This window comes from Amyelois transitella, chromosome 2 (genome assembly GCF_032362555.1).
Source record: "Amyelois transitella isolate CPQ chromosome 2, ilAmyTran1.1, whole genome shotgun sequence".
Classification (NCBI taxonomy): Eukaryota; Metazoa; Arthropoda; class Insecta; order Lepidoptera; family Pyralidae; genus Amyelois; species Amyelois transitella.
Window position 1 is genome coordinate 8,772,001 of NC_083505.1, and position 24,835 is coordinate 8,796,835.

A 24,835-nucleotide genomic window follows, 5' to 3' on the forward strand; every position below is an offset into this window, starting at 1 on the left:
CCTTAAAGGAGTTCCGTGCGCATACATACATACAAACATATAATCACCTCTGTATCCCTTGCGGGATAGAGAGAGCCAACAGTCTTGAAAAGACTGACAAGCCACGTTCAGCTATTCCGTGCGCATTTCAAGAAAATTCTTGCAAAATACGCTGCTGGTAATTGTTTTGTTAGCTTGTAGCGGAATTCGTAGCTTTTTAACATTATTAGTTTTAATTTAAAATTTATGCAAATATAACTTATTATTTTGTAAGTACCTAAATTTCAAGTATTTTTTAAAAAAAACTAACCGCTTTTGACGTTATGACAGCTACTTTGTCAATTTCACACTTTTCTACTTAAATCTGTTCCTTATTTTAATTTCTTTAAACTTATATATTGTTATTTTCATTGTAATATGTTTTATGCGGACTCACAGCGTACGGTTACCCGTCGGGATAGTTCACTAGTCTTGTCTTCGGCTAGACGCCATGCCCCCTACTCGGGTCTCGATGATTTTGCCTTCGATGGCATGTCTTCAGTCCGGGGGCAATCTATCCTTCATAGCGATTCCGCAGTGTCCCTGTTACTACCACGGTGCAAACCGGGTACTGTGGAAAAAGAAATAGTTACTTTTATGTTTAATTCAATGTTAGGTAGTATAATTGAGTCGTGGGATGTTATTCCTCCTCCGAAAACTGATGAGCGATTGCAAAATGTCGGGATTCCCAAAACTGCAAGTGAACTTACTGTTACTAGCAAAAAGAAAAAGGCGACGGGTAAATATAAATTTGACCCATCTTTTCGAGAGTTCATATTTTTATTTCTGGGGGCACGGCAGTGCCCCCGCCAAGTCGAGCAAAAAAAAAAGCGGCACGACCGTAGTTACCATCCTTTTCTCGAAGCAATTCGGGCTATTTTCGAACCCGTATAATTTCGTTGTGGATAAAACAAGAAGCCTGAGTCGTTTTTTTTTTGTTTAAAACGTACCTAAAATATTTTTAATATTCGCATGATAATAACTTAGGGCAGAAGGTCCTTTAAGTAGAAACTTATTAAATTAACCGATTTGGTATTACATGAATCTCACAACTTTTTACGGTAGAAAGACTGAGCTGCGAAACTTGGGTTTTTTTACAGGATGTTTTTCATGGCATAACAATATTTTCCTGAATCCTTTTTGCACATGCATTTATTTTTCTTCTCAGTACCAACTTGTCGTTGATTTTTATTCCAGCGAATGTGAAACAATCTAAGACCAAAAGCAGGAGCAGATCTAAGTTGGATGTTTTAGATGGACAGGTAAAGTCTTGTTTTAAACGTAAGTACAATCTGACAGACGACCGCAAAGATTGCTAAATAATTTCTTAAGCCCCGGGCAGAATTAGGTATACCATACGCTAGCCAGGCCACCATAGAAATCGGAGTAATATATAGTAGTACGCCACGTACCTATTTATTAATGACAATCGCTGCGCGGGACATTGCTCCCCTAATAATTTTCTAAAATTTACTAAGTTTCTCTTGAAGATCTATTGAATAAATCCTGTACAAAAATACAAATGTCTTCTCTATTTTTTTTTTCTATTTTCAATATAAGTGTAGGCCTATGAATAAAAGAAAATCTTAGTGTTTTTAATATGACAGGATCAGCCGCCATCTAGTTGGTTTTCACCTCCTGATGAACGTGCTATTATTCGCTTTCGTAACGGAAATAAGTTCGAAGGAAATATCTCAATGAAATGCATGCATGGAGAAGGCAGGTTCCAGTGGAAAGATGGAACAGTCTACTTGGTATTGTGTATATTCCTCTTTGATTTTCCTTAAAATTATGTATTCCTTAGGCCCTATAATAATAGTTGAGTATGCTCATGACGAGAAATCTTGCTGATTTCCATTTCGTCGGGATTTTGGGAAATCCTGTCTTTGTGCACCCCTAGACCGCAAAAGGAACCTCATAAATTTCTAGACTCAGGCGAAGATCTGGTTTGGGTTGTGTTGAATGTCATTTAGTGTTCTCCCTCTTTTATAGGCTGAGGCTTGATCGAAGGACTCGGGTTGGCCAACACACTTACCGGAGGTAAAAAAATATACCACCTAGAAGTTTCTGAATCGCATTTACGTTCTACAATAACTAATGTTAAATGAAGAAATATTTTTGCCATCTCTAAATTTTGCAAATCCATTGCAGGGTCAGTTCAAGGATAATGAAATAAATGGCCAGGGGAAGATATTCTGGAAAGACGACACGTGGTACGAAGGGGAATTCGTGGACAACCTGCGTCACGGGCATGGCTTATATGTGGACTCTAGGAGACAGCGAATGTACTCGGGGGGGTGGCATTGCGCCACCAAACATGGAGAAGGAGTCATTTACTACTCTAAGACGTTCAAAAACTCGTATAAAGGACAATGGGACAATGTACGCTATGTGTAATATCTCTATTTTTATGTAAATATATATTAAATTACCTACTAAGTATTTGGCACCGTTGCTGTCACGAGTACATAGTGATCATCTGTAGGTTCTTGTTTGATCGTAAATCCCACGGGAATATAGTATGTTTTCGGTATGATGATACGCTAATCTATTTCAAAATTAAATCTTAAAATAGAGATAGCGGTCTTTACGCCAAAATTGGGCTTTTAGCATATAACCTGCGTAAGTAGGTAGCTGTGTAGGTACTTTCAATCGTTCATTTCAATTTTAGTTTAATTTCAGAATGTACGACACGGTTATGGGTCCCGTGAATATTGTCCTCTAAGTGGTTATAAGGGCGACTGGAATTCTTACGTAAGAGAAGGAAAAGGATTGATGATATGGCCTAATCATGATGTGAGATAACTTAGTATTCTTGTCTCAATTTGTTTTAATCGAGATTACTATATAGCGCTTGTCTTATTTTAACTATTGCAGTATTAGGTAATTACGTAGAGTTACGTCTTAGTTTTACAGAGGCGAATGGAAAAATGGAGTGATGTCTGGCTATGGGATATATATTTGGGATGCCTATTATAACAACTCAATGTCTGTTCCCTCCCTAAATGCGTTCCGTGGCTATTGGGAACAGGGTCAAAGAAATGGCTATGGAATTTTAAACTTGGGCTTCGGCATGGGGTCCCATTACAAAGGCGATTTTAAAAATAATAAGAAAAATGGGGCAGGGAGATTTGTTACTAACAACGGATTCATTATACAACATAAGCAATTGTTTATCGACGATAACATTGGACCTTTATATTCTGAGAAGAGCTACGGCGCAATTACAGATCCGAAACAAATAAGTCAGTTATTGGAACCGTTTAAATTTGATATATGTGATGAGACTGTTGGACTCACTTACCATATAGAAGAAGCTATAAAAAATATAGACAGGGAACACGAAATAAGAACAAACATTTTGAACGACTATGTTGAAGGAAATAGAACTTTTGAATTGGACATTTCACACATGTCATATGTAACACGGAAAACTAATCCAAGCGATGTACCAAATGTCGAAGTTTCTAATATCGAAGATTTAATTGAATTTGAAGAAATATCTTTAAGAAATGCCATTAGATCTTACGAAAAAGATTTAAAAAACATATATTACATGTATGCTACCATATGCAACACTAAAGAAATAAATTTTAAGCCAATTCTTATTCGTCTGTATTTATGGCAACTTTACTTTGATTGTAATATTCCCCAAAAGGGAGTAACTTTAGTTGAAATAGACAATCTGTTTTACCAAAATGCTGAGTGGCTAGCAAGATCTGCCCACAATCCATTTGAAAAAATATATTTTTGGCAATTCTTACATAGTTTGCTTACAGTAGCCAGTAGACTATACGCCAAAAAGCAACTACCTGGGCCTAAACCGGACACAATACTAGCAAATGGATTTAGAACATTTATGGAAAAAGATATTTTAGTAGGCGCTGGCCGACGTAAAGGTCAATTTCTGTTCTTATTATAATTAATCAAGCTTGACAAATCTACAACATTTGCAATAGGACAAACACTCGCTCTAAATATGTAGTCCTTCAACCCTAGTGTATATTGGGGTAAATATTGTCAGGAATGGTTGTCATACATGTAACAAAAATATTTTTTCAGGTCGTCTTGCAAACGGGTTTGCTGCTTTTATACCCATGAAAGGACTTTACAATTTATATCGCCGCCTTGGGGAACCCCACACTTTACGTCAATTTTTGAAAGCAATTCGAATCCCTCCGCATTGCATTGAATTCCCGCAGCCAGAACTCATAGACTCACCTGACGGTGCTGTAGCTCTCGGTAGAAATGCGTATATCTATGGTGATGATATGACATTTATCACTGGTAAGTAGGTGCACCGTGACCGTGAGAGGAAAATGCCGGTAGTTTGATTTTTTTTATATATAGATAAATTAATTTGGTAATTCGAAGGAAACTTAAATCGTACTGACATGAAATTGAAAAATTAAATTCAATTTTTATTCTTAGTCTTTGTGCACATCCCTTTTATAACCTAATTTTTGGTACCTATTGATGTTCAGACTTTACTGAGATAGGTTATTTGATATTTAGTGTTAATTTATTGGTCGATTTATTATTTCAGATGAAAATGTCTCACTTCAGGAATATATTTTGGATACAAACTATGAAGACCTCAAACTTTTGAACTTTGGTAATTTATCCAGTAGAGCTATAGTAAAAATATTTTCTCGTATCTTTCCCGGGGTGGTAACGAAAACAAAGAAAAGAGTGAAGGACCTAGAAAGACAAATTACCTTTTACGAGTTTTTTGAAGCTTTTGTAGCATGCGCGGAAGAGAGTATTCGTGTCAAGGAGGAAGAAATGCGCTGGAGAGAGAAATTTTCAGCCGAAGGCATGAATATGTAATGAAGATTAAAAGTATTAAAGACTGCCTTTTGGTTTTGTTTTGTTGCGGTACTGACGAGGTTAGAGAGATGAGGAAGCAACTGGAATCAACGCCAATAGGAGATGATGGCTGTCGTTTACACAATCAAATCTTGACTTTAATGCTATTGCCTCTGATAAATAATAAGTAGGTAGTTAGGTATGTACCTTACCTATGTAGGTACTATAGTTTAGGTACTTGGATACTCTTTACCAGAAATCAATTTTATAAGAATGCAGCCTGCATCCATCCTGCATCGTTTAAAAATCCAACACTGCGCTTTTCAGTAGTTACGTGATTCCTATTTCCATCCTACGTGAGATATCTCGTAATTTATCACTATCTATAACTTACTTGCTGCCCTATCTACTGGGTTCGTTCTTTCTTGGTTATGTCCCCACGCTTTGCTTATCCACTGGGCTGTCATCGGTATTCCTTCTTGTAAGAATTTCTTGACTTCTGATAGTACATAGGAAATTGATACGTAGAATTTTGAGTTGGTCAAAAGTACCCGAAACCGCCGAGCTTGTATGAAGAGAGTTATGAATGTGGATAAAGCGAAGGAAGTATGCAGAGATCGTGGCAAGTGGAAAGAGGTAGTCTCTGCCTACCTCTTCGGGAAAGAGGCGTGATTTTATGTATGTATGTATTTTGAGTTACCTTCATAATATCTACCTACTCAACTTCTTAATGAGTTAAGGATAAAATGGTTTTTTTTTTTATAAAATTTGACAATCATCAATGTTTACCTGTTGACGTTTAAATAATTCACAGATTTTGGAGTTTTTGTAATAACATAAGCTTTATTTTTTACGTGGTGATTTAAAATATCTCACTATGCGGACGAAAAATCCTATGGCTAAAAAGCCGCAACAAATACTGTTTTCAAAAAATACTTATGGACCTAAAACGAAAGTGGTGAATTGGGATTTCGCGGTGCATGCGGAACCGAAGGATAACTATGTCTACCGGGATGAACTTAGTAACCACCTTAGCACCTATTTACGGTTAGGTACCGAAGATCAGGGTACGAGCATGACAGAGACTCGACATATGCTGGCCCAGATTTTCACGAAAACCGATCCTGTATATTCATTTAAACCTTTGGTCAACTTCACCTCATATCCATGCACTGAGTAAGTTACTGTTAGTACTTAAGTACATATTTATAAAAAATCTAGGTACCAAAATTCATTGATCACACATACTTACTGCGGACCTCGGGCCTAGAAACATTGCTGTGGAATGCATCCGGAAATACTTAGATTTAAGTTGGTATATGGACGAAGAGTATGGTCTTTTCGGTAGTGTCCATAAATAAACCACCTAGCTAGCAGACTAATTAGCTCTCCGGCAGAGGGTCCACTTTATGACGAATACCTATTTTTAGTCGCGATATTTCACTTTAATTGTGAGATGTAGGTTGGATCTCCTTTACATAACTACGACCCTTTTTCATTACATTTTTTTCCTAAAGCACTCCCAGCCGTAATAAGCTAATGAAGACAGCTGATTTGGCACAGCTTCCTCCAGATTTTGGCGTGATGGATTACTTAACAAATCAGCAAGATGACTATAGAAACCCTTATCCAGCTGTAACCAAACCGGTATTAATATTTTTTTTTTATAAATAATTTCCACTAGGTATGTACTTTTAGTGTAAGCCAGCTGTTTCGCTTTCCACAAAGATTATAAAAGTCAATCAAGGTAAACGATTCTCCTTTTAACGACAGACTAGGAATTTGTCGCTGACTGAATGTGAATTCTCTCATTAAACCATTCTCAGTGATCGTGACCTTTTATATCTTATCAAGATTGACTCTGTTTGGCCCCTAAACACACTACCTATGAACGTATTGCTACTAACAATTTCTTATCAATAATCTATGTACACCATTATTTTAAAAAAGAAAGTATTTTTTTAATGTATATTTGTATTAGGTAATACACACAAAAAGCGCTGGACCAATTTTGATGATATTTGACACGTGAGATAGAAAAACCATTAGGAGTAACATAAGCTACTTCTATAGGAGAAAAGTAGCCGCACGCAAAAGCTAGTTATAATAAATACGGAAAATAATGTAATTTATATTATTTCAGCTGACGATGGCTTCACCTACTTGGCTTTTGAATCGTGTCATCCGGTCAGACTTGACACACAATCATGGAACAGCGCCACCTCGAGGTGATTACCAATGTCTCGACACCCACACACCGATCGGCCACATCCGCCAATTAAGACTATTCCGCTACCAGTCTTTCAACCCCGCAACATGCCTCCAAGACTTTCCTAGGTTAGATAAAAGGCTAGATGTATAAAACACCCAATTTCATTCAAACATTTATTTACTTTAATATTTTGATCACTTATAAAAAACGATAGTTGAAAACTCAACAGAAAATGCTAAAAACAAATTATGAATATCAGAAACATTAACATAAAATGGAATAAAAAATATATGCATCTTAACTTAGGGCCTATTAAAAAAATAGGTCCTCATTCGATTTGAGATGTATTCTTAAAAAATAAAAATGAAATTTTTGTTATTTTCCTCTTTGAAAGTATCCCTTATTTTAGAAGATATTAATAAATCCGCCTAAGTGATAGTACAGAGTTGTTTAATTTCATGTAGGTTCTTAACATAATAGTGTAATAGCCAAATATTGTTTGAAGCTTGTCCATTAATAGTAATGAGCCTTTGGGAGGAAAATTTCGTGGATTCAACTATCCCACTACCACTACTCAAACCACTGTTCAATGGTGAGAGAACTCAATGGGGATAGCGGCATAGATCGAACATTTGTCTGGACGAGTGTAAAAATTGCATTGATATTACAACATACATTTTAAATAAAAATTTTAATTACATGCATAATGTAAGGCTTTGTCAACATATAGTATTTAGAGTTTAGGGAAATCTGTATGCATTAAGCTCTAGGCTAGGAACAACCGACTTGCAAAATTTTTATTAAACAGAGTTGTTTAATTTCATGTAGGTTCTTAACATAATAGTGTAATAGCCAAATATTGTTTGAAGCTTGTCCATTAATAGTAATGAGCCTTTGGGAGGAAAATTTCGTGGATTCAACTATCCCACTACCACTACTCAAACCACTGTTCAATGGTGAGAGAACTCAATGGGGATAGCGGCATAGATCGAACATTTGTCTGGACGAGTGTAAAAATTGCATTGATATTACAACATACATTTTAAATAAAAATTTTAATTACATGCATAATGTAAGGCTTTGTCAACATATAGTATTTAGAGTTTAGGGAAATCTGTATGCATTAAGCTCTAGGCTAGGAACAACCGACTTGCAAAATTTTTATTAAATGTATATTTCCTCTTTGAAAGTATCCCTTATTTTAGAAGATATTAATAAATCCGCCTAAGTGATAGTACAGAGTTGTTTAATTTCATGTAGGTTCTTAACATAATAGTGTAATAGCCAAATATTGTTTGAAGCTTGTCCATTAATAGTAATGAGCCTTTGGGAGGAAAATTTCGTGGATTCAACTATCCCACTACCACTACTCAAACCACTGTTCAATAGTGAGAGAACTCAATGGGGATAGCGGCATAGATCGAACATTTGTCTGGACGAGTGTAAAAATTGCATTGATATTACAACATACATTTTAAATAAAAATTTTAATTACATGCATAATGTAAGGCTTTGTCAACATATAGTATTTAGAGTTTAGGGAAATCTGTATGCATTAAGCTCTAGGCTAGGAACAACCGACTTGCAAAATTTTTATTAAATGTATATTTACTTGTATAGTATATGTATGCATTATGCATTCTTACAAAAAGTTAGACCTACATATTTTAAAGACATTAAGAAACCAGGTTCAAACATAACAGCTACAAAACTGTATTACAGAACTAGCGTTTGCTCGGGACTTCGCTCCCGTAGGAAATTCCGGAAAAATTAAATTTCGTGGAAATCAGTCCAGTAGATTTTGAGTTTATTTGTTACAAGCATACAAAAATACAATCTTCTTTTTATTTATAGTGTGGATATCATCATACATACAGGATTATCTTAATTCATGATTTTTCAGGAATCACTCAAAAATCTTGGAAATAATATATTAATAAATATAAATCAATACTGTTATCATGCCACTTTTGGCTATCACTGACATGTGATGTATGAGTAAGTGCATTTTAATACAGCTGATAATTACACTATAGCCTGTTTAAATTATAACATAGTAACTACCCAGTATGCGAGGTATAACTAATATGTATTTATGACAATAGATATTTTGTTTTCTGCTTTTGAACATTCTGGAGCAGCTGACCCTGTACCCTAAGAACACAGGCAAATAGACACTATGGAACAGTGGTGCCCAAATATTAACATTAATTAAAATAATATAAAGTGCTATACTGTCTTCATCTCTGCTATAAATATCATTAAATTGGTCAAAATAGGTATCCAGACTAAATTGTGAATTTTGAATTATTTATACCAAACCAGCACAAAATGACAATAACATATGTATAAATAAATGAAAATGAGAATTTTAGCAGTAAGTAATGGATTGTTTGTTGAATTTATTTATACTATACTTGGCACAATAAACTCAGATCAGCAATAAACCAAAAATACTTAAATGCTATCCAAATCAGTCTAGTTTTAAATATTATTTATCTTGCAAAACTTTACACATATAAATAAAATGTTAGCAACATGTTTTTAATGTGTACGCCTTCTTTTAAAACTTTTTCCTTTCTTGGATTTTATCTTATGTTTTCGGGAAACATTTTTCCCAGAACTGCGTCCTGTAATTTCATCAGCAACCATTCCAATTGTAGTCAACTTTTTCCGTCTGTTCTTTTCTGCTTTTGTAACTGGAAGCCGAGTAAGATAATTTTCTTCATACTCAGTTTTTTCCTGTTCATATTTGGAAATAGAATGTTTGACATGATTACCAGTGCTCACTTCTAATGGAGCTTCTGAGTATTCTTCCCTGAGTTCAGACATAACACTAGAGTTTAAGAACTGCTTCCGTGATTGTTCTTTACTTTTTGGATGTTTAGAATTAGTTTCATCATAATGAACAGCTGCCAATTTTGGAGGGACATATATATTTGATTTAGCTTTTTCTTTCTTATTTTCATCTCCACTTGAATCACTTGAGTCCTCATTTTCAACTATTTTACTCATCAAGTTATCAGGATTAGCATGGTATGATTGAGGATCTTCCTCAGATGTGGCACCAACAACAGCAGTTTTAACAAGTTTATCAATTTGATACTTTAACTTAGAATCAATAGGTCTTATTTTTTCAAGAACGGTCCTTATTTCTATAAGTCTGTCAATGGATGGGTCAGATTCAATTCTTTCACCTGAACATTTTCGTAATACAATATATGTGAGATTTATTAAATAACTCAATAACATTTGATATTTCATCTCCAAAAAGCTAAGCCCACTATCAGTTGAGAGTTCACCACTTTTGACTCTTATAATCATATTGTCAACTAGCTGTGATACTTGCTGAATATTTGAATTCATCTCGTGAAGTAAATTAACTGCTTGTGGAAGATCAGCTTGCTCCATTTCATCTGTAGCCTAAAAATAATAAGATTAGAGAATAGAAAGATTTATTTTCAAAATAAGTAAGTAGTCAATAAGTGATACCTGATATGACTTATTGATATTACTTAGAAACTCTTTAATCATAATATCATCATAAAAATATAAAATAATAAGCAATGTGTATAAGAAAGCAATACTCAATTATATAAAAAATTAACTATTGAATTGAATTAATTAATTCTTTATCACTAACTCACATATTTATTAGGTACTCAACTATTTACATAGGTTAGCTATACACATTGTTCCTTCAATACACCAACAACGAAATATGTATAGGTAGCTTGTTTAGACAAACATGTCCTGTCATATTAAAGATTCTGGTATCAAAGCATTAAACTCTAGCAACTAAAATAACATGTCGGTACTCGGTAGTATTCATTCCACTATTTTTTAGATTCATGTTTGATGGCTGGTGATGTAAGGTGCAAAACATATTTTTGACTAGACAAATATAATTATATATAAAAGGCTATTCTTTTTTTTTAAAAAATTAATTATAGAGACAAACCTGAACCATGTTGGAGGAAGAAGTCTTCTTGATTCTGTGTATGTAAATAACCTCAATGTTCAGCCTCGATGTAACAATAACTAACAATTAAATAACTGACAACTGACAATTAAATGTATTGTTGGTTGTCTCTATGTATAAACAGAGACAAATCATAAATTTTTTTATGTTAAATGACCAATCCTTCACATTAATCATGAATTCGAATAAATTAAAAATAGTAATAGTAAAGCGGTTAGAATGAACTGTAAAGTGAGTGAATGAAAATAGAGTGAAGTAAATGTGAGATGTGAAGCCGCACTATTTGATATTCAGCCTCATTGACAGTAAGACTCGTCTCGTCGTGCCCGGTCTTTATGAAAATGCCGTAATTGTTCAACTTGTCTCAGAAATAACAATGATATATCTGTCTCTTTCTCACAACAGTGGTTTTACGGGAGAAAAAACATTTACACTCTTTTATCAGCGCCCTCTTTATTGACTTCGATGTACTTTTGATGCCGCGAACGCAATCGTAAGCAGTGCAACATTTTTGGGTGTACATATAGACGAATTTCTTAATTGGAAAAAAGAACTTGGACCCCTAGAGGCTGCGATATCATCGGCATGTTATGTAATTAGAGCCCTCCGCAACGAGATAAAATTAGTTCACCTAAAGAAAGTATATTTTGCATTAGTAGAGTCTAAATTAAGATATAGTATTAAGTTATGGGGCAATAGCTACCAGTACAATCAAGATAGAGCTTTTGTATTGCAAAAGCGGGCCATCTGAGCAATGGTAGGTATACCGCCATGGGAGTCCTGCGAGGAACATTTCAAAAGATTAGGTATATTGACAGTTCCTAGTTTGTACCTTTTAGTCCTATTGGTAGATTTAAAAAAGCGATTGCCTACTTTGGAGTCTGATGAGAAAAGACAAGCACGTGAGAGAACTCGCAGAAGAGCTCTAGAGCAAAACATAGTGCCTCATTTATGTGTAGCGAAACACAGTGCCCAATATCAAGCTCGTAAAGCTTTTAACAAGTCGCCTAATGAAATAAAGGATATAAGAAGTCTTGAACTATTTAAGAAAAATTTGACATTATATTTACTACAAAAAAAAATTTATTCAGTTCATGGCAATTTTAAATAAAATTCGTGGTTATGCATTTTATATTAAATTGATTGGTTTTGATTTTTAATCTTCATTTTTTCTTTTGACATTCTTAAATTTAAATTGTAAGTATAATTTGGATCACCCGTGTTTAGTTAAGTAGTTAGTAAGTACTTCAATTCAAACACAATGTAAAAATTGTTAGTGAATAAATAAATAAATAAATAAACGCCGTCGAACTTTACCGCTTTGTTTACATGTGGAAGTTGTCATTGTGATGTTTTTACGTATTTCCGTGTTTTTGGACTTTGTACGAAGCTGTGCTAATATTAATTCAAAATAAACTATAAGATGAAGTGTTCTAAAGCATATTGTGGCCTATGCCAAAGCAAAAATAGGCCTTATCTAACCTTTCACCGGTAAGTGGTTGATATTTCGTTAAATTATTGTCTATTATAAAGTGTATTTAATAAAATGTGTTTTAAAACCTATTCCTTTTAATTATCCTTAGTTGAGCTTTAGAAACTCGTAATAATCTCAATATTCCATTCATATCGAAAACATAAACGTAAATGTCATCATCCGACAAACATTTTGTGCACATTATAATTATTTTTTTAGGCTTTATTATATATAATGAATAATTTATATATATGTGCCGTGTGGTTCCCGGTACCAATACAAAAAAGAATAGGACCACTGCATCTCTTTCCCATGGATGTCGTAAAAGGCGACTAAGGAATAGGCTTACAAACTTGGGATTCTTTTTAAGGCGATGGGTTAGCAACCTGTCACTATTTGAATCTGGATTCTATCATTAAGCCAAATAGCTGAACGTGGCCATTCAGACTTTTAAAGACTTGGGCTGTCTACTCCGCAAGGGATATAGACGTCACCATATGTATGTATGTAATAATTTATAATTTCAGTATCAAGGCGCACATAAACATATGTGAATACAATATATTTGACTTAAATTAGTAGAATAAATAATTAATCAATATAGCCGTTGCGTTGTTCGTAGTCTGCGGTGAGTCGAGACAGTAGAGAGCGAAGTCGACTTGTTGGTACCGGTTGATATCGTGCAGAGCTGCCAGTCTGGAGAGAAGAGACGCCGCCGATGAGCTCCAGGTGTGGACTGCGGTTGACGCTTCGTTCGTCGAAGTTGATGAGAGTGAGTGCGGGTGGAGTCAGGAAGCTATGTCTGTGGCGCGTAGATGTCGCCACAGACTAGATATTGGTCGCTAGTCGCTCACACGGTATACCTACTAGTTTTGGTCGGTTGCGTAGGTGCCTCGGCACGCTACACAAGCCCTTTGTCTATGGTTAATGGGTGCACTAAAGAAGGATTTTCCGAAATTCCCACACAAACAAAATAATAAGGGATTTAGCGTCGTGTATCATAGAGCGACTATGTTATTTTTCTTTGTTAAATCCGAAAAATTTGATTGCCACAACTAAGGAAAGAAAAGTAGTAAAACGAAAAATAATGTCAAGTGTCAAACTTGGCAGGTTACTGCTTCGTCTTTTCGATTCGATTTGTATGGATTTGATGGATGTTGGTTTGGTGTAATAATTAGTGGTGGTTGTCCTAAAATGTTTAAATTGATTACAGTTTTGTTGTGTGAAATTAAAAGTTGATACAGAAACATGTTATCTGTACGTTATTTGCCTATTCATTTACTGTTTGTTTGTTTATTGTCGCTTTGTATCATTATTCTGTATTTTTTGTTTTAGTTGGTTCTTCAGTGTCTCGTCACCTGCAGTTTAATCTTTAATAGCTATGGCTTTTATGTACCCGGTGTGGCTCCAGTGGAGTTTAAGAAGGGCCAAAGAATCGAGGTTAAGGCTGTGAAAATGACGAGTACACATACTCAGCTTCCTTATGAATATTACTCTCTTCCATTGTGCTTGCCTAAAAATGGTACATTTGTTTACAAATCTGAAAACTTGGGTGAAGTTCTACGTGGTGACCGAATTGTAAATACTCCATATGAAGTGCATATGGCTGAAAATATCAAGTGCCGTCTGCTATGTCATGAGAAGAACAACCCAATTAATTGGAGTGTAGAGGAGTCTGAAAAAGTGGCGAGTCGTATCGAACATGAGTACTTTGTACATTTGTAAGTACCTAGTTATTTTTTATGAGATGAAACTGACCGTCAGTTTGTGAGATAAATATTGCTGAAACAAGTTTGGTTTCTTACATACATACCATAGAATAATTGATTGTTGTGCAAAAACTATAATTGAACAAGTCTACAGAAAATGTTCTACTTATTTTAATTTAGTTTGATCACAATGATCCAACACATAATAGGTAAAATTAATAAGACACAGCTTATTGAGGTGATTAACTACAAACAATATTTATTTAATGTTGTAATAATATATGATTCATTACATTGTTTATGTATGGACATTTCAACATTGATTGTCTGCTGGAAATGTTGCAAACCAAGGCAGCTTACTGAAACTGGTCTGGACTGTACTGAAATAGTCTTTTAAAAATTAAAGTATAGGTGATGTGTTTTGGATTTTTATTTTTAGGTTGATTGATAATTTACCTGTGTCAACAAGAGCTGTGAATATGGAAACATTAGAGAGGACAATAGAACAAGGATATCGTCTTGGTATTATGTATGAAGGAAAAGCATACATTAATAATCATCTGAAATTTCTCTTAAAATACCACAAACATGGGCTGTAAGTTTATTTTAACTGACCAAATCTCTATAGTTTCTTTCTGTCTTCAAAGAACTCCCCTCATTATATATACCTACATTATGTTATAATTCACAATTAAACCATGACAGCTTGCTACTTATTATATATATTATTAAATTTTATTTAATTTATTTTATTTTTCAGGGATTCATATAGAGTAGTTGGTTTTGAAGTTGAGGCCATGTCAATTGACAAAAATGAATTAACATTTGCCGATGATAGTTGTCAGTTTCCAACTATTGCAAAGCGACAATTGGTCAATGAAGACACTGGCACTAAGCTGTACTTCACATATTCAGTGGAATGGGGTGAATCAGAGATACAGTGGGCATCACGCTGGGATATATATTTAGGGATGAAAGATACACAGATACATTGGTTTTCAATTGTAAATTCCATTGTGGTTCTATTCTTTTTATCAGGTGTGTAATAAAAAGTTTTTTCATTTCTATTTGTATAAGCAGAATGTACTTATATGACATGAAATTTTCTATGACTATAGGTATAAAAAGTGTACCTAATTTTTTAAACTTGTTTATTGTATACAGCTGAAAGTGGCCTTTTCAATCTTTTCGAGTCTGTTGGCCCTGTCTACCCACCAAGGGATACAAATGTGACTATATGTATGAATGTATGTTGATTGTATAGGTATACTAACTATGATTATGGTGAGAACATTAAGAAGAGACATAGCTAGGTACAATTCTGATGAAATGATGGATGACTTAATGGAAGAAACTGGCTGGAAACTTGTACATGGAGATGTGTTTCGTCCCCCTCCAAAGAGAATGCTTTTTGCAGCTGTCATTGGAAGTGGAATTCAAGTGTTTCTTATGGCTCTTGTAACAATTTGTAAGTATTTTAAATTGTTATTTAAAGATATATAGTCTGGGGCAGTAGAATTCATGATAATAGCTAGAGAAGAGTGGGCTCTTAACATAAAATAGTCCATATTATCAAGGTTCTTACAAAGTAAACTAACTATGCTATTATAAGTGATTCGAGTCACAAAATTTTATATCACATATCTTTTTCAGTTATAGCTATGCTTGGCATGTTGTCACCAGCAAGCCGAGGTGCTTTGATGACAGCTGCTATATTCCTGTATGTGTTCATGGGTCTCATCGCTGGCTACTACTCAGCACGCTTGTACAGTACAATGAAAGGGAAACAGTGGAAACAAGCCGCATTCCTCACTGCTACTCTTTATCCAGCCATTGTTTTTGGAACATGCTTCTTTTTAAACTTCTTCATAATGGGTAAACATTCTAGTGGTGCCGTACCATTCTCCACTATGATGGCACTGTTGTGTTTATGGTTCTGCATATCTCTCCCATTGGTGTACTTGGGTTATTATTTTGGATGTCGCAAGCAACCATTCCAGCATCCCGTAAGGACCAATTTCATTCCAAGAAAAGTACCTGAACAAGTTTGGTATATGAACATATTTATCTGGTAAGAATTCCCAAGTATAAGCTGATTAGAAAAATAAGACCATCCTTAAAGTAAATTTATTATCAGATTTTTCTGGTCAAGCTTTAGCATTGGATTGTGGAAATAGTAAATATAATAATCATTTTAAAATTTCTCTTCTTTGCAGCATTTTGATGGCTGGAATCCTTCCTTTTGGGGCAGTTTTTATTGAACTCTTTTTCATTTTCAATGCACTATGGGAAAATCAGTTTTATTATTTATTTGGATTCCTGTTCTTGGTTTTCTGCATACTTGTAATTTCTGTCTCTCAAATATCAATTGCAATGGTATACTTTCAGCTGTGTGGAGAGGTATGTAGATTGATCTCTTATTCAAGCTCGTTAATTCATAACTGCGATAATTCGTGTCTTTTTCAAGTTGTGACGAATTCCCTAAAAATCTTTTCATATTTCGAATATTTACAGGATTATCATTGGTGGTGGAAGAGTTTTATTGTATCTGGGGGATCTGCAGTATATATTTTAATCTACTCCGTGTTCTACTTCTTTACGAAATTGGAAATTACAGAATTTATACCGACTTTACTGTACATCGGGTATACAGGTAAATATCGTTTCACAGATGAGAGCAAAATCAAACAAAAAACGTCTAAAAGTACAGTAGAAACTCGATTATCCGGCCCTCTAACTACAGACAAACCGCATTAAATGTACCTACAAGTCATATTTATGCAAGCTTGAACGTGTCGGAGCTGGCATCACCCCGCCCGCGATCGCTGCCTCACGCGTTTCGTTATTGTTTTAGTTGGTTAACAATTGCTACTCTGTCCTGACGTGCGTGTCACGACTAGATACATATCTAAAAACGTCAAAGCATAAGTTAGTGGTGTTATCGCTTAAAGAAAAATTGAATATTATTGATTCATTAAAAAAAGGAGAAACAGGTCGAAAGTTAGCTGATAAGTATGGTGTAGGTACATCCACGATAAGTGATATTAAAAAGAATACCGATTCAATTTTGTTGTACACCTGCAAATTAGATAGTGAAGACGGGAAATAACATCGGAAAATGATGAAATCGAAAAATGAACTTTTGGAAGACGTTTTGCATTGCTGGTTTTTACAAAAACTATCAACTGGGCAACCGATGTCTGGTCCTTTGCTGTATGAAAAAGCATTACAGTTAAATAAAAAAATAGGGGGCGATGAATCTTTTGTGGCAAGTAGGTAACGGATGGTTATACAGATTTAAATCTCGTCATTGAATTCGAGAATTGGAAATTCAAGGTGAAAAAATGTCAGCTAATGTAGATGCAGCCAACTCTTATAAAAATGATTTTAAGAAAAATTTGGACGAGAATAACTATGACTTAGATTTTGTTTATAATGCTGATTAAACCGGATTAAACTGGAAGTCATTGCCTTCAAAATCTTTAGCTTCTAGGCGAGAGAATTCAGCTCCAGGATATAAAACTAGCAAAGAGCGAGTAACAATATAAGTTTGCGCTAAAGCTACCGGGACCCATAAAATACCTATGCTTCTCATCGGAAAATCAAAAGAACCCAGATGTATTAAAAATATCAGGGTAGGCGATTTTCTTCATACATTCGATTATCCGGATTTTCGGTTATCCGAATGCCTTTCAACAACAATTAGTCCGGTTAATCGAGTTTCTACATAGTGATCATTTGTATTTTTATACTATCTTTTAAAGGGTAGATAGAGCCAACAGTCTCGCAAAGACTGAAAAGCTGTATGGCTTAATGAATGGAATTGAGATTCAAATAGCGACAGGATTGAAGTGCCAGAAACAACACGTTTGTTTTATGAAACTATTTTATATTTTTTACTTAAAATAATTCGTAGGTATGGTACTTAAGAGTATTTTAAGTAAAAAATATACCAGTGGTAAACCGCATTATGCATATATTTATATGTTGCATGGTGTAGGAGGAGTTAGCGGATATATATTGATAGATATGTATTTGAAACTAGCTGTGTGCGCGACTTAGTCCGTGTGGAATAGTTATTTTGGGCACCATTGAAGCCTCAAGGGTGAATAATTTTCCCCGTATTTTTTTTCACACTTTCCATTTTTACTTCACTCCTAATAGTTGCAGCGTGATGTTATATAGTCTAAAGCATTCCTCGATAAAACCTCGAACTAGTAGTTCCTGAGATTAGCGCGTTCAAACAAACAAACTCTTCAGCTCTATAATATTAGTATAAATTTTAAATTGGCATTTCGTTGCTAAACAAAATGATTTTTTTCGCCTCTTAAAATAGCAATGCGCCATTACGACTCAAGACTTGTAATTTTTTTTTCAGGTCTCATGGTCTTAACATTTTGGCTTTTGACGGGCACAATTGGATTCTTTGCAGCTTACACTTTTATAAGAAAAATCTATGGGGCTGTGAAAATTGACTAAGTCTTATGGTGAAAATATTGTGCAGATGGATCTGAGTGATAAAATAGTATTGTTGCTGAGGCTACATTAATTGTAAATAGTTAGAAGATGTTGCATTTTTAGTAACTAAGTTATGAAATTCATTTGCATCAAAGTTTGATTTAAATAAATAATTATCACGTATCTCCATCTTAAACTTTTTTTAAAATATTTTCTATTTCTTAGGCATTGTGTCAAGGACTTAACGTTTTGTTTTTCTGTCTGGTGACATTGAGGAAAGTACTAGCTAGTATGAAAAATATACACAACTAGATTTTACCCGCAGCTTCGCCCGTGAATTTAGTACCACATAAACGCGCGAATGAAAAAAAATTCAGGCATTTCTCAAATTCCCCGGGAACTATAGTTTTTACCGGGATGAAAAGTATCCTATCAGACTTTAATGAGATAAACAAAATTTCAAGAAGATTAACTCGTAAACTCGTAAAGAGAAAAAGAAACAAACTTCCATTCGCATTTATAATGTTAGTTGGGATTAGTACAAAAAAATGGCAAAAGCTATGTAGAAACTTTCGGTTGGGAGGAGACATTAAAAATTTTACGGACAGACCTCGTAGCATGGCACAGCTTCAATGCTACGGGGGCAGGTGGTTAGTTTTATCTACTTCCAACCGTGCGTTCCAATAGTGCGAGCTAGCTTCTTCTCTTCACGTGCAGATTGAAAAAGCCAATCAAGGGAGAGGCTAATAAACTCGGGATTTTTCTTTTAGGAAATAGGCTAGCATTCTCATCTGAATCTTGATTACATCATGAAGAAATCCAGCTAGTCATTTTGAGACGGCCCCGTCTACCCCGTAAGAGAATGACTTCTCTTTTTAATTTTTCTTATTTAACAATACAATACTGAAGTAGTAACAAGGGTAATTAAAATTACTGGTAGTACACTTGGTAGTAACAAGGACAAGAAAGAATTTGTATGTATGTACCTTATAACCTGTATTCTTTTTCTGATTTTCATTTTCTTTTGATTCAATAAAGAGTTTATGTATCTATGTATGATCAAAAATCTGACTCACCTAAGCCAGGATCTCCATCCAAAGGCATACCCCAGGCTCCTCTGTAGAGTGGTGAGGATGCAACCAAGACTAAAGTCAGGAGGAAGAAGAATAGTATGTATGATCAAAGTTATCAGACTCTCCATCAGATTCTATCGGAAAGTCATTCCTTTTAACTGAACTTTAAAAAAGTGATACGGAATATACCTATGTGTTGTATCTTTTGACTAGTCTACACTTTCAGTACCTATGTAGTAACAGCAAAACTCTTAGGAAAAACATATGTACCAATATGACTAGGAACATTTATATGAAAAAGTATGAAAGAATGGAGCTGCCAGATTTTCGCAATATAAATACCTAGCTGGAGAACTCATAGTATACGTATACATCTACATTCTTTGCCCAAGGCAATTTTTAGACGCAACTTAGAATTGTCATAACAAACGTCAAAAATGACCGGGCGACCGAGAAGTGGGTGCTCAACTCAAGTCAAATCAACTAAGATGTCAGTGGGTTTGGTGGTAAATATTTCATTATTTTTACAACGCATGTAGTATTTTTTATTAATTTAAATTTGTAAATTTTATGTATAAAATGGAAACCAAAGTAGCTATAGTAACAGGAAGTAACAGAGGCATTGGGTTCGAGATTGTTAAAGGATTATGTCAGAAATTTGATGGTGCTGTGTACCTCACATCTAGAAACGAGGAAAGAGGACGAAAAGCTGTGAAGAAACTTGAAGAGTTAGGCCTCCGACCTTTGTTCCACATCTTAGATGTCACAAGTGAAGAGAGCATTCAGGAATTTGGGGCATACATTTCAGCTCATCACTCTGGAATTGATGTGTTTGTGAATAACGCCGGTATATTGGATTTTGATAAGGCAGTTTCTTCATATGAAGACGCTAATAAACTTATCAATACAAATTTTATGAGCCTTTTGACTATATCCAAAGTACTATATCCATTGTTGAAGAATGATGCACGTATTATCAATATAAGCAGTGATTGGGGTTTGTTATCTAATATAAGAAAGCAGATATGGCTAGATACGTTAGTCAAGGATGACCTTACTATTGAAGAAATACTACAGTTTGTAACTGATTTCCTTCAAGCTGTTAAAAATGGCAAGGGTGCAATGGTTTCATTTGCGGGACACTTCGGAGATTATAAAGTTTCAAAAGTAGCTATGTCTGCACTTACATTTGTGCAGCAACGGCAGTTTAAGGAACAAGGAAAAGATATATCAATAAACTGTGTACATCCAGGTTTTGTAAAGACCGATATGACTAAAGGCATGGGAGATTTTTCACCAGAACGTGGAGCAAGAGCCCCGTTATACTTGGCACTGGAGGCCCCACAAACACTTAAGGGCACATTTGTTTGGCACGACTGTCATCAAGTGAACTGGGATGATTAAATGATGAAATTGATAAACTTTTGTGTAAAGCTCTGTTAATCCTGTGATAACAGTGTCAACCACACTTTAAAATGTAATATATTATCTTTTACTGTGATTGTTTTTTGTTCATACTAGGTATTATCCCATTTTAAAAGAAATTTATTTTACTATTCTACGGAGTAAAATTCTTACATAAAAAGTTAATTTTATTTTGTCAAGAAAATTATGCTAGCTCATAAAACAGCAATAAAATTAAACATTGCAGTTTTGTTATTCTTTTTGTGTGGATGGAAATTTATTGTAACTTGGTTGCTTTCTACTTTTACAGAACTAAAAATAAACAATGGGTACATTTTTATTTATATATATATTTTTTTTTATATTTTAGTGATTAAAACATTCTTAGTAGCAGTTTTAAAATGTTCTTTACGTTTTTCTTCCCATTTAAATATTTTTTGTAATACAAAAAACACAGCGTGATAAGGGGATGTTGTGATGTTAAAGAAGATGTAGTAACAGGGATGGAAAAAGGTATGTTTTTGGTAATGTGAAGAGGATGAATGAAAGCTGGTTGACTAAGCAAATATACAAGGAGAGTGTGGAGGGCAAGATCTGAGTGGGAAGGCCTAGACGAACATATGTATCTTGATCAAATTAAGAATGTCCTGGCAAAGGGTCAGGTCAAGAGTACCCGAAACTGACGAGATTGCATGAAGAGAGTTATGAAGGTGGATGAAGCCAAGGAAGAAGTATGCAGAGATTGTGGCAAGATTGTAGTCTCTGTCCAGCCCTTCAGGAAAAACAACTGTTCTGAACAACCATCTCATTCGTCCTATACATACACCAAATCATTTTTGGTTATGGCAGCACGGTGGTGGAATTAACTTTCAGTGGACGTAAATTTTAGCAGAACCCATAATAATAAGTCCAGATTTGTGCAATACTTTCTTGTTACTTCGAGTAATTGAGCTATTTAATTGATTAGGTACTGTATGTATTTATATATGTATTTATTTGTATGGTGTATATATTTATATAAGTATGTTATTATGTTTGTATATTTAAGATTATTTAAGATTATATAGGATAAGGATTTTTTGTACCTACGTATCTCTACCCTATTCAAGTAACTCTCCTCTTAATTATTTAATGGTTGACTGGAAGAGATCCCTAAATGGGATAAGTTCGGCTTTGTATATTTTTGTCTTATAAACTTACCTACTGTATTTTTGTTTTCTTTCGTATGTACAATAATGATATTACAAACAAACCAACAATTTAACATAGGGCTCCAAAGCACATGAATCTTTCCGTAGGATTTGCAATAATCGACAGTGTGTGCGAGCAAACCCGCATCTAGGCACTAAAGCTAGTAGGTACATATTTTAAAGAAAATAACAGTCACACACTCAAATTTTCTGAATCTAGTACCCATATTATGCCATTATAGGTATTTTAAGATATAATTGGCTATAGACGTTAGGCAAAGTAGCTAAGTTACTATGTTCAGTCCAACCAACATGGCTTCATGGATATAAACCTGCCTACTTGAAGATCGTAATGGAGTTAACGTATACAAGGTACACGCCCCCTTACTGCATTTCGAAATCTTATTAAGGATTTCCAGTGCATGTGTTTGCTCTTTGTATGGATTCTATTGTCAAGTAGGTTAACCACTCATGTTTTCTACATATGGATACTTTACTTTTCTCGTAATAACCATAAACAAATATCAAGGAAAGTGTAAATGGGAACGTAGGAAGGGCAAGGTCTACTAAACGGAGGTAGATACTTTGTCAAAATTTTCAATTCAATCGAACGTTCTGGCGAAGTGGTTCTGGCGAAGTGGCGAAGATCGCCAAGAATACCGTAACGCATTGATTTTGCATGAAGCGAGTTATGAATGTGGATGTAGCGAAATAAGTACGCAGGAATCATGGCAAGTGGGAAGATTATCTCTGTCTACCCCTTCGGGTTAGATTCGTTATTTTATGTACATATGTATATATAAAAAATCGTCTTATCGGAATAACTCCAGGAAGGAGGAGAAGAGTTTCTTCTAAATTTCCCTTTTAAGAATCTAAACTAAGTAATTACTATTCCTTCATGGCCCTTTAGTATTACATACATACATATGGTCATGTCTTTATCCCTTGCGGGGTAGACAGACAACCAGTCTTGAAAAGACTTATTATGGAACTGAGTTACAAGTAGTGACAGATTGTTAGCCCATCGCCTTCAAGAGGAATCCCAAGTTTATAAGCCTCCCCCTTGGTCACCTTTTACGACATTCAAAGAAATTATGGAGTTTGATGTTATTCTATTCTAAATGCCGGAAACTACACACAACTATAACATTTTATTTAAACAAAAACTAGATTGGTAGGTACTTTATCTTTTATCTATACATATAATAAAACAGTAAAAATATTTTGTCTGTACATTTAGTATTTTTGACTGAAATGGATAGAGGGACACTTATAATGTAGGTACATATAATAAAATTAAATATATATTTAATTTATATTTTGACTGAAACGGATAGAGATTTTTTTTTTTACATTTTTTGTCTGTCTGTCTGTATCTGACTGATTGATGATTTGATGATTAAGATTCAACTCGAAATTTACGCGGATGAAGTCGCGGGCAACAGCTAGTTCTCATTTAAGATTATTATGTATCAAATTGATAAAGTGTTGGGTTAAGAAGGCATTATCCCTTCAGCGCCACTACGGCGGTACGTTACTTGTTTAGTAACTATGCCCTTAATAATAATTTAGATACTTAATTAACTGTTTTTAGTTGTACAAAGTTTATATTTGCTTCTATTTCTATGTAGATTGTAAAAGTAAATCAAAGCTAACTAAGGATTTTCTTTTAAGCGATGGACTAGCAACCTGGTCACTATTTCAATATTAACATTAAGCCGCGGCTTCTCGAGATTGTTGGATCTGTCTACCTCGTAAGGGTTGAAGATGTCATTAAATTTATGTAAGTTACATAAAAAGACGATGATAATTAAATGTCATTGCTACCAAAATGAGCTCATACGTAGGTAATAGGCATCTGAATTGACTAATATCACGCGACCAATATTACTCGGCACTTCTTGAAATGAAATGAAAATGTTAAGTATGTACTACTTACACAAATATCATATACGATTAAATCAAAATATCAGTAGATGTCTGTTGTTAGTACGTCGCTGAGTCCATAACTAGTAATTGTTTGTTTTCGTGGTGTTGTCATTCTGTCTCTATTATTTTGCTGCACTCAAATATGACTCGGTTCAGACAAAATATTAGCTCACTGATAATATAATTGTAGGATAGCCGGCAAATTAGGTTTTGAATAACTTAGTTTTATGGATTGTGATTGCATGTGGCAGTTGCAGCGATGTTTGATAATGTTGGTGATTTGCGGACTAAGTAGGTACCTGGTTGAAGCTCTATCTATAGATAACATTTTGTTATGAGAATTTTAAGATTATAAACCATATAGAGGATTATATACCTTACTATCTTTAAAAAGAATTCCTAGGAGAATTTCCAATACACTGTTTGACCAAGAATAATACATACATACATAAATATAATCACGTCTATATCCCTTGCGAGGTAGACAGTGGCAACAGTCCCGTAAGACTGAAAGACCACGCTCAGCTGTTTGGCTCAATGATAGATTTAAGATTTAAATATCTAGTGACCACGGATA

At 34.6% G+C, this 24,835-nt stretch overlaps 5 protein-coding genes across 6 annotated transcripts; 4 read left to right on the top strand and 1 right to left on the bottom strand.

Moving 5' to 3' along the window:
• The first annotated feature begins 396 nt into the window (after positions 1 to 396).
• On the top strand, positions 397 to 4,863 carry LOC106133548 (radial spoke head 10 homolog B). Of its 2 annotated transcripts, XM_060945923.1 has the most exons (8): positions 397 to 757; positions 1,216 to 1,280; positions 1,626 to 1,772; positions 2,170 to 2,400; positions 2,701 to 2,814; positions 2,927 to 3,921; positions 4,079 to 4,305; positions 4,565 to 4,863. In XM_060945923.1, the coding sequence occupies exons 1-8, from the start codon at positions 397 to 399 to the stop codon at positions 4,846 to 4,848; spliced, it is 2,424 nt and encodes an 807-aa protein (XP_060801906.1). In that variant the 3' UTR covers positions 4,849 to 4,863. The 2 variants fall into 2 exon arrangements, 1 of the variants encoding a protein (XP_060801906.1); XR_009657006.1 differs by lacking the exons at positions 397 to 757; positions 1,216 to 1,280; positions 1,626 to 1,772; ... (2 more) ...; positions 2,927 to 3,921; positions 4,079 to 4,305 and adding an exon at positions 4,309 to 4,343 and having other exon boundaries at positions 4,565 to 4,702.
• Positions 4,864 to 5,648: 785 nt separating this feature from the next.
• LOC106133644 (uncharacterized) lies at positions 5,649 to 7,230 on the top strand. The gene is made up of 3 exons (XM_013333444.2): positions 5,649 to 6,003; positions 6,345 to 6,474; positions 6,971 to 7,230. The coding sequence occupies exons 1-3, from the start codon at positions 5,705 to 5,707 to the stop codon at positions 7,187 to 7,189; spliced, it is 648 nt and encodes a 215-aa protein (XP_013188898.1). The 5' UTR covers positions 5,649 to 5,704; the 3' UTR covers positions 7,190 to 7,230.
• Positions 7,231 to 8,831: 1,601 nt separating this feature from the next.
• On the bottom strand, positions 8,832 to 11,265 carry LOC106133568 (neuroguidin-A). The gene is made up of 2 exons (XM_013333349.2): positions 11,001 to 11,265; positions 8,832 to 10,462 (listed from the first exon to the last, which is right to left on the bottom strand). Exons 1-2 carry the CDS (start codon positions 11,007 to 11,009, stop codon positions 9,584 to 9,586), a joined length of 888 nt encoding a protein of 295 aa, XP_013188803.1. The 5' UTR covers positions 11,010 to 11,265; the 3' UTR covers positions 8,832 to 9,583.
• A 2,327-nt stretch (positions 11,266 to 13,592) lies between these two features.
• On the top strand, positions 13,593 to 18,851 carry LOC106133641 (transmembrane 9 superfamily member 4). Its single transcript, XM_013333442.2, has 9 exons — positions 13,593 to 13,752; positions 13,831 to 14,216; positions 14,644 to 14,799; positions 14,965 to 15,242; positions 15,469 to 15,672; positions 15,858 to 16,275; positions 16,421 to 16,604; positions 16,719 to 16,857; positions 18,583 to 18,851. The coding sequence occupies exons 1-9, from the start codon at positions 13,744 to 13,746 to the stop codon at positions 18,681 to 18,683; spliced, it is 1,875 nt and encodes a 624-aa protein (XP_013188896.1). The 5' UTR covers positions 13,593 to 13,743; the 3' UTR covers positions 18,684 to 18,851.
• Positions 18,852 to 20,171: 1,320 nt separating this feature from the next.
• On the top strand, positions 20,172 to 21,236 carry LOC106133574 (carbonyl reductase [NADPH] 3). Its single transcript, XM_013333356.2, has one exon. The coding sequence runs from the start codon at positions 20,306 to 20,308 to the stop codon at positions 21,137 to 21,139; it is 834 nt and encodes a 277-aa protein (XP_013188810.1). The 5' UTR covers positions 20,172 to 20,305; the 3' UTR covers positions 21,140 to 21,236.
• The last annotated feature ends 3,599 nt before the right edge of the window (positions 21,237 to 24,835 follow it).

Bases quoted from the DNA above. Each gene is read 5' to 3' on its own strand.
- LOC106133548 (XM_060945923.1), top strand. From the start codon at position 397: ATGTTTTATGCGGACTCACAGCGTACGGTTACCCGTCGGGATAGTTCA. The intron at 2,815-2,926 runs GTGAGATAACTT...GTTACGTCTTAG, and splicing joins TGATATGGCCTAATCATGAT to TTTTACAGAGGCGAATGGAA. The intron at 3,922-4,078 runs ATTTCTGTTCTT...AAATATTTTTTC, and splicing joins GCTGGCCGACGTAAAGGTCA to AGGTCGTCTTGCAAACGGGT.
- LOC106133641 (XM_013333442.2), top strand. The intron at 15,243-15,468 runs GTGTGTAATAAA...TTGATTGTATAG, and splicing joins GGTTCTATTCTTTTTATCAG to GTATACTAACTATGATTATG. The intron at 16,276-16,420 runs GTAAGAATTCCC...TCTTCTTTGCAG, and splicing joins TATATGAACATATTTATCTG to CATTTTGATGGCTGGAATCC.
- LOC106133574 (XM_013333356.2), top strand. From the start codon at position 20,306: ATGTATAAAATGGAAACCAAAGTAGCTATAGTAACAGGAAGTAACAGA.
- LOC106133644 (XM_013333444.2), top strand. From the start codon at position 5,705: ATGCGGACGAAAAATCCTATGGCTAAAAAGCCGCAACAAATACTGTTT. The intron at 6,004-6,344 runs GTAAGTTACTGT...TTTTTCCTAAAG, and splicing joins ACCTCATATCCATGCACTGA to CACTCCCAGCCGTAATAAGC. The intron at 6,475-6,970 runs GTATTAATATTT...ATATTATTTCAG, and splicing joins ATCCAGCTGTAACCAAACCG to CTGACGATGGCTTCACCTAC.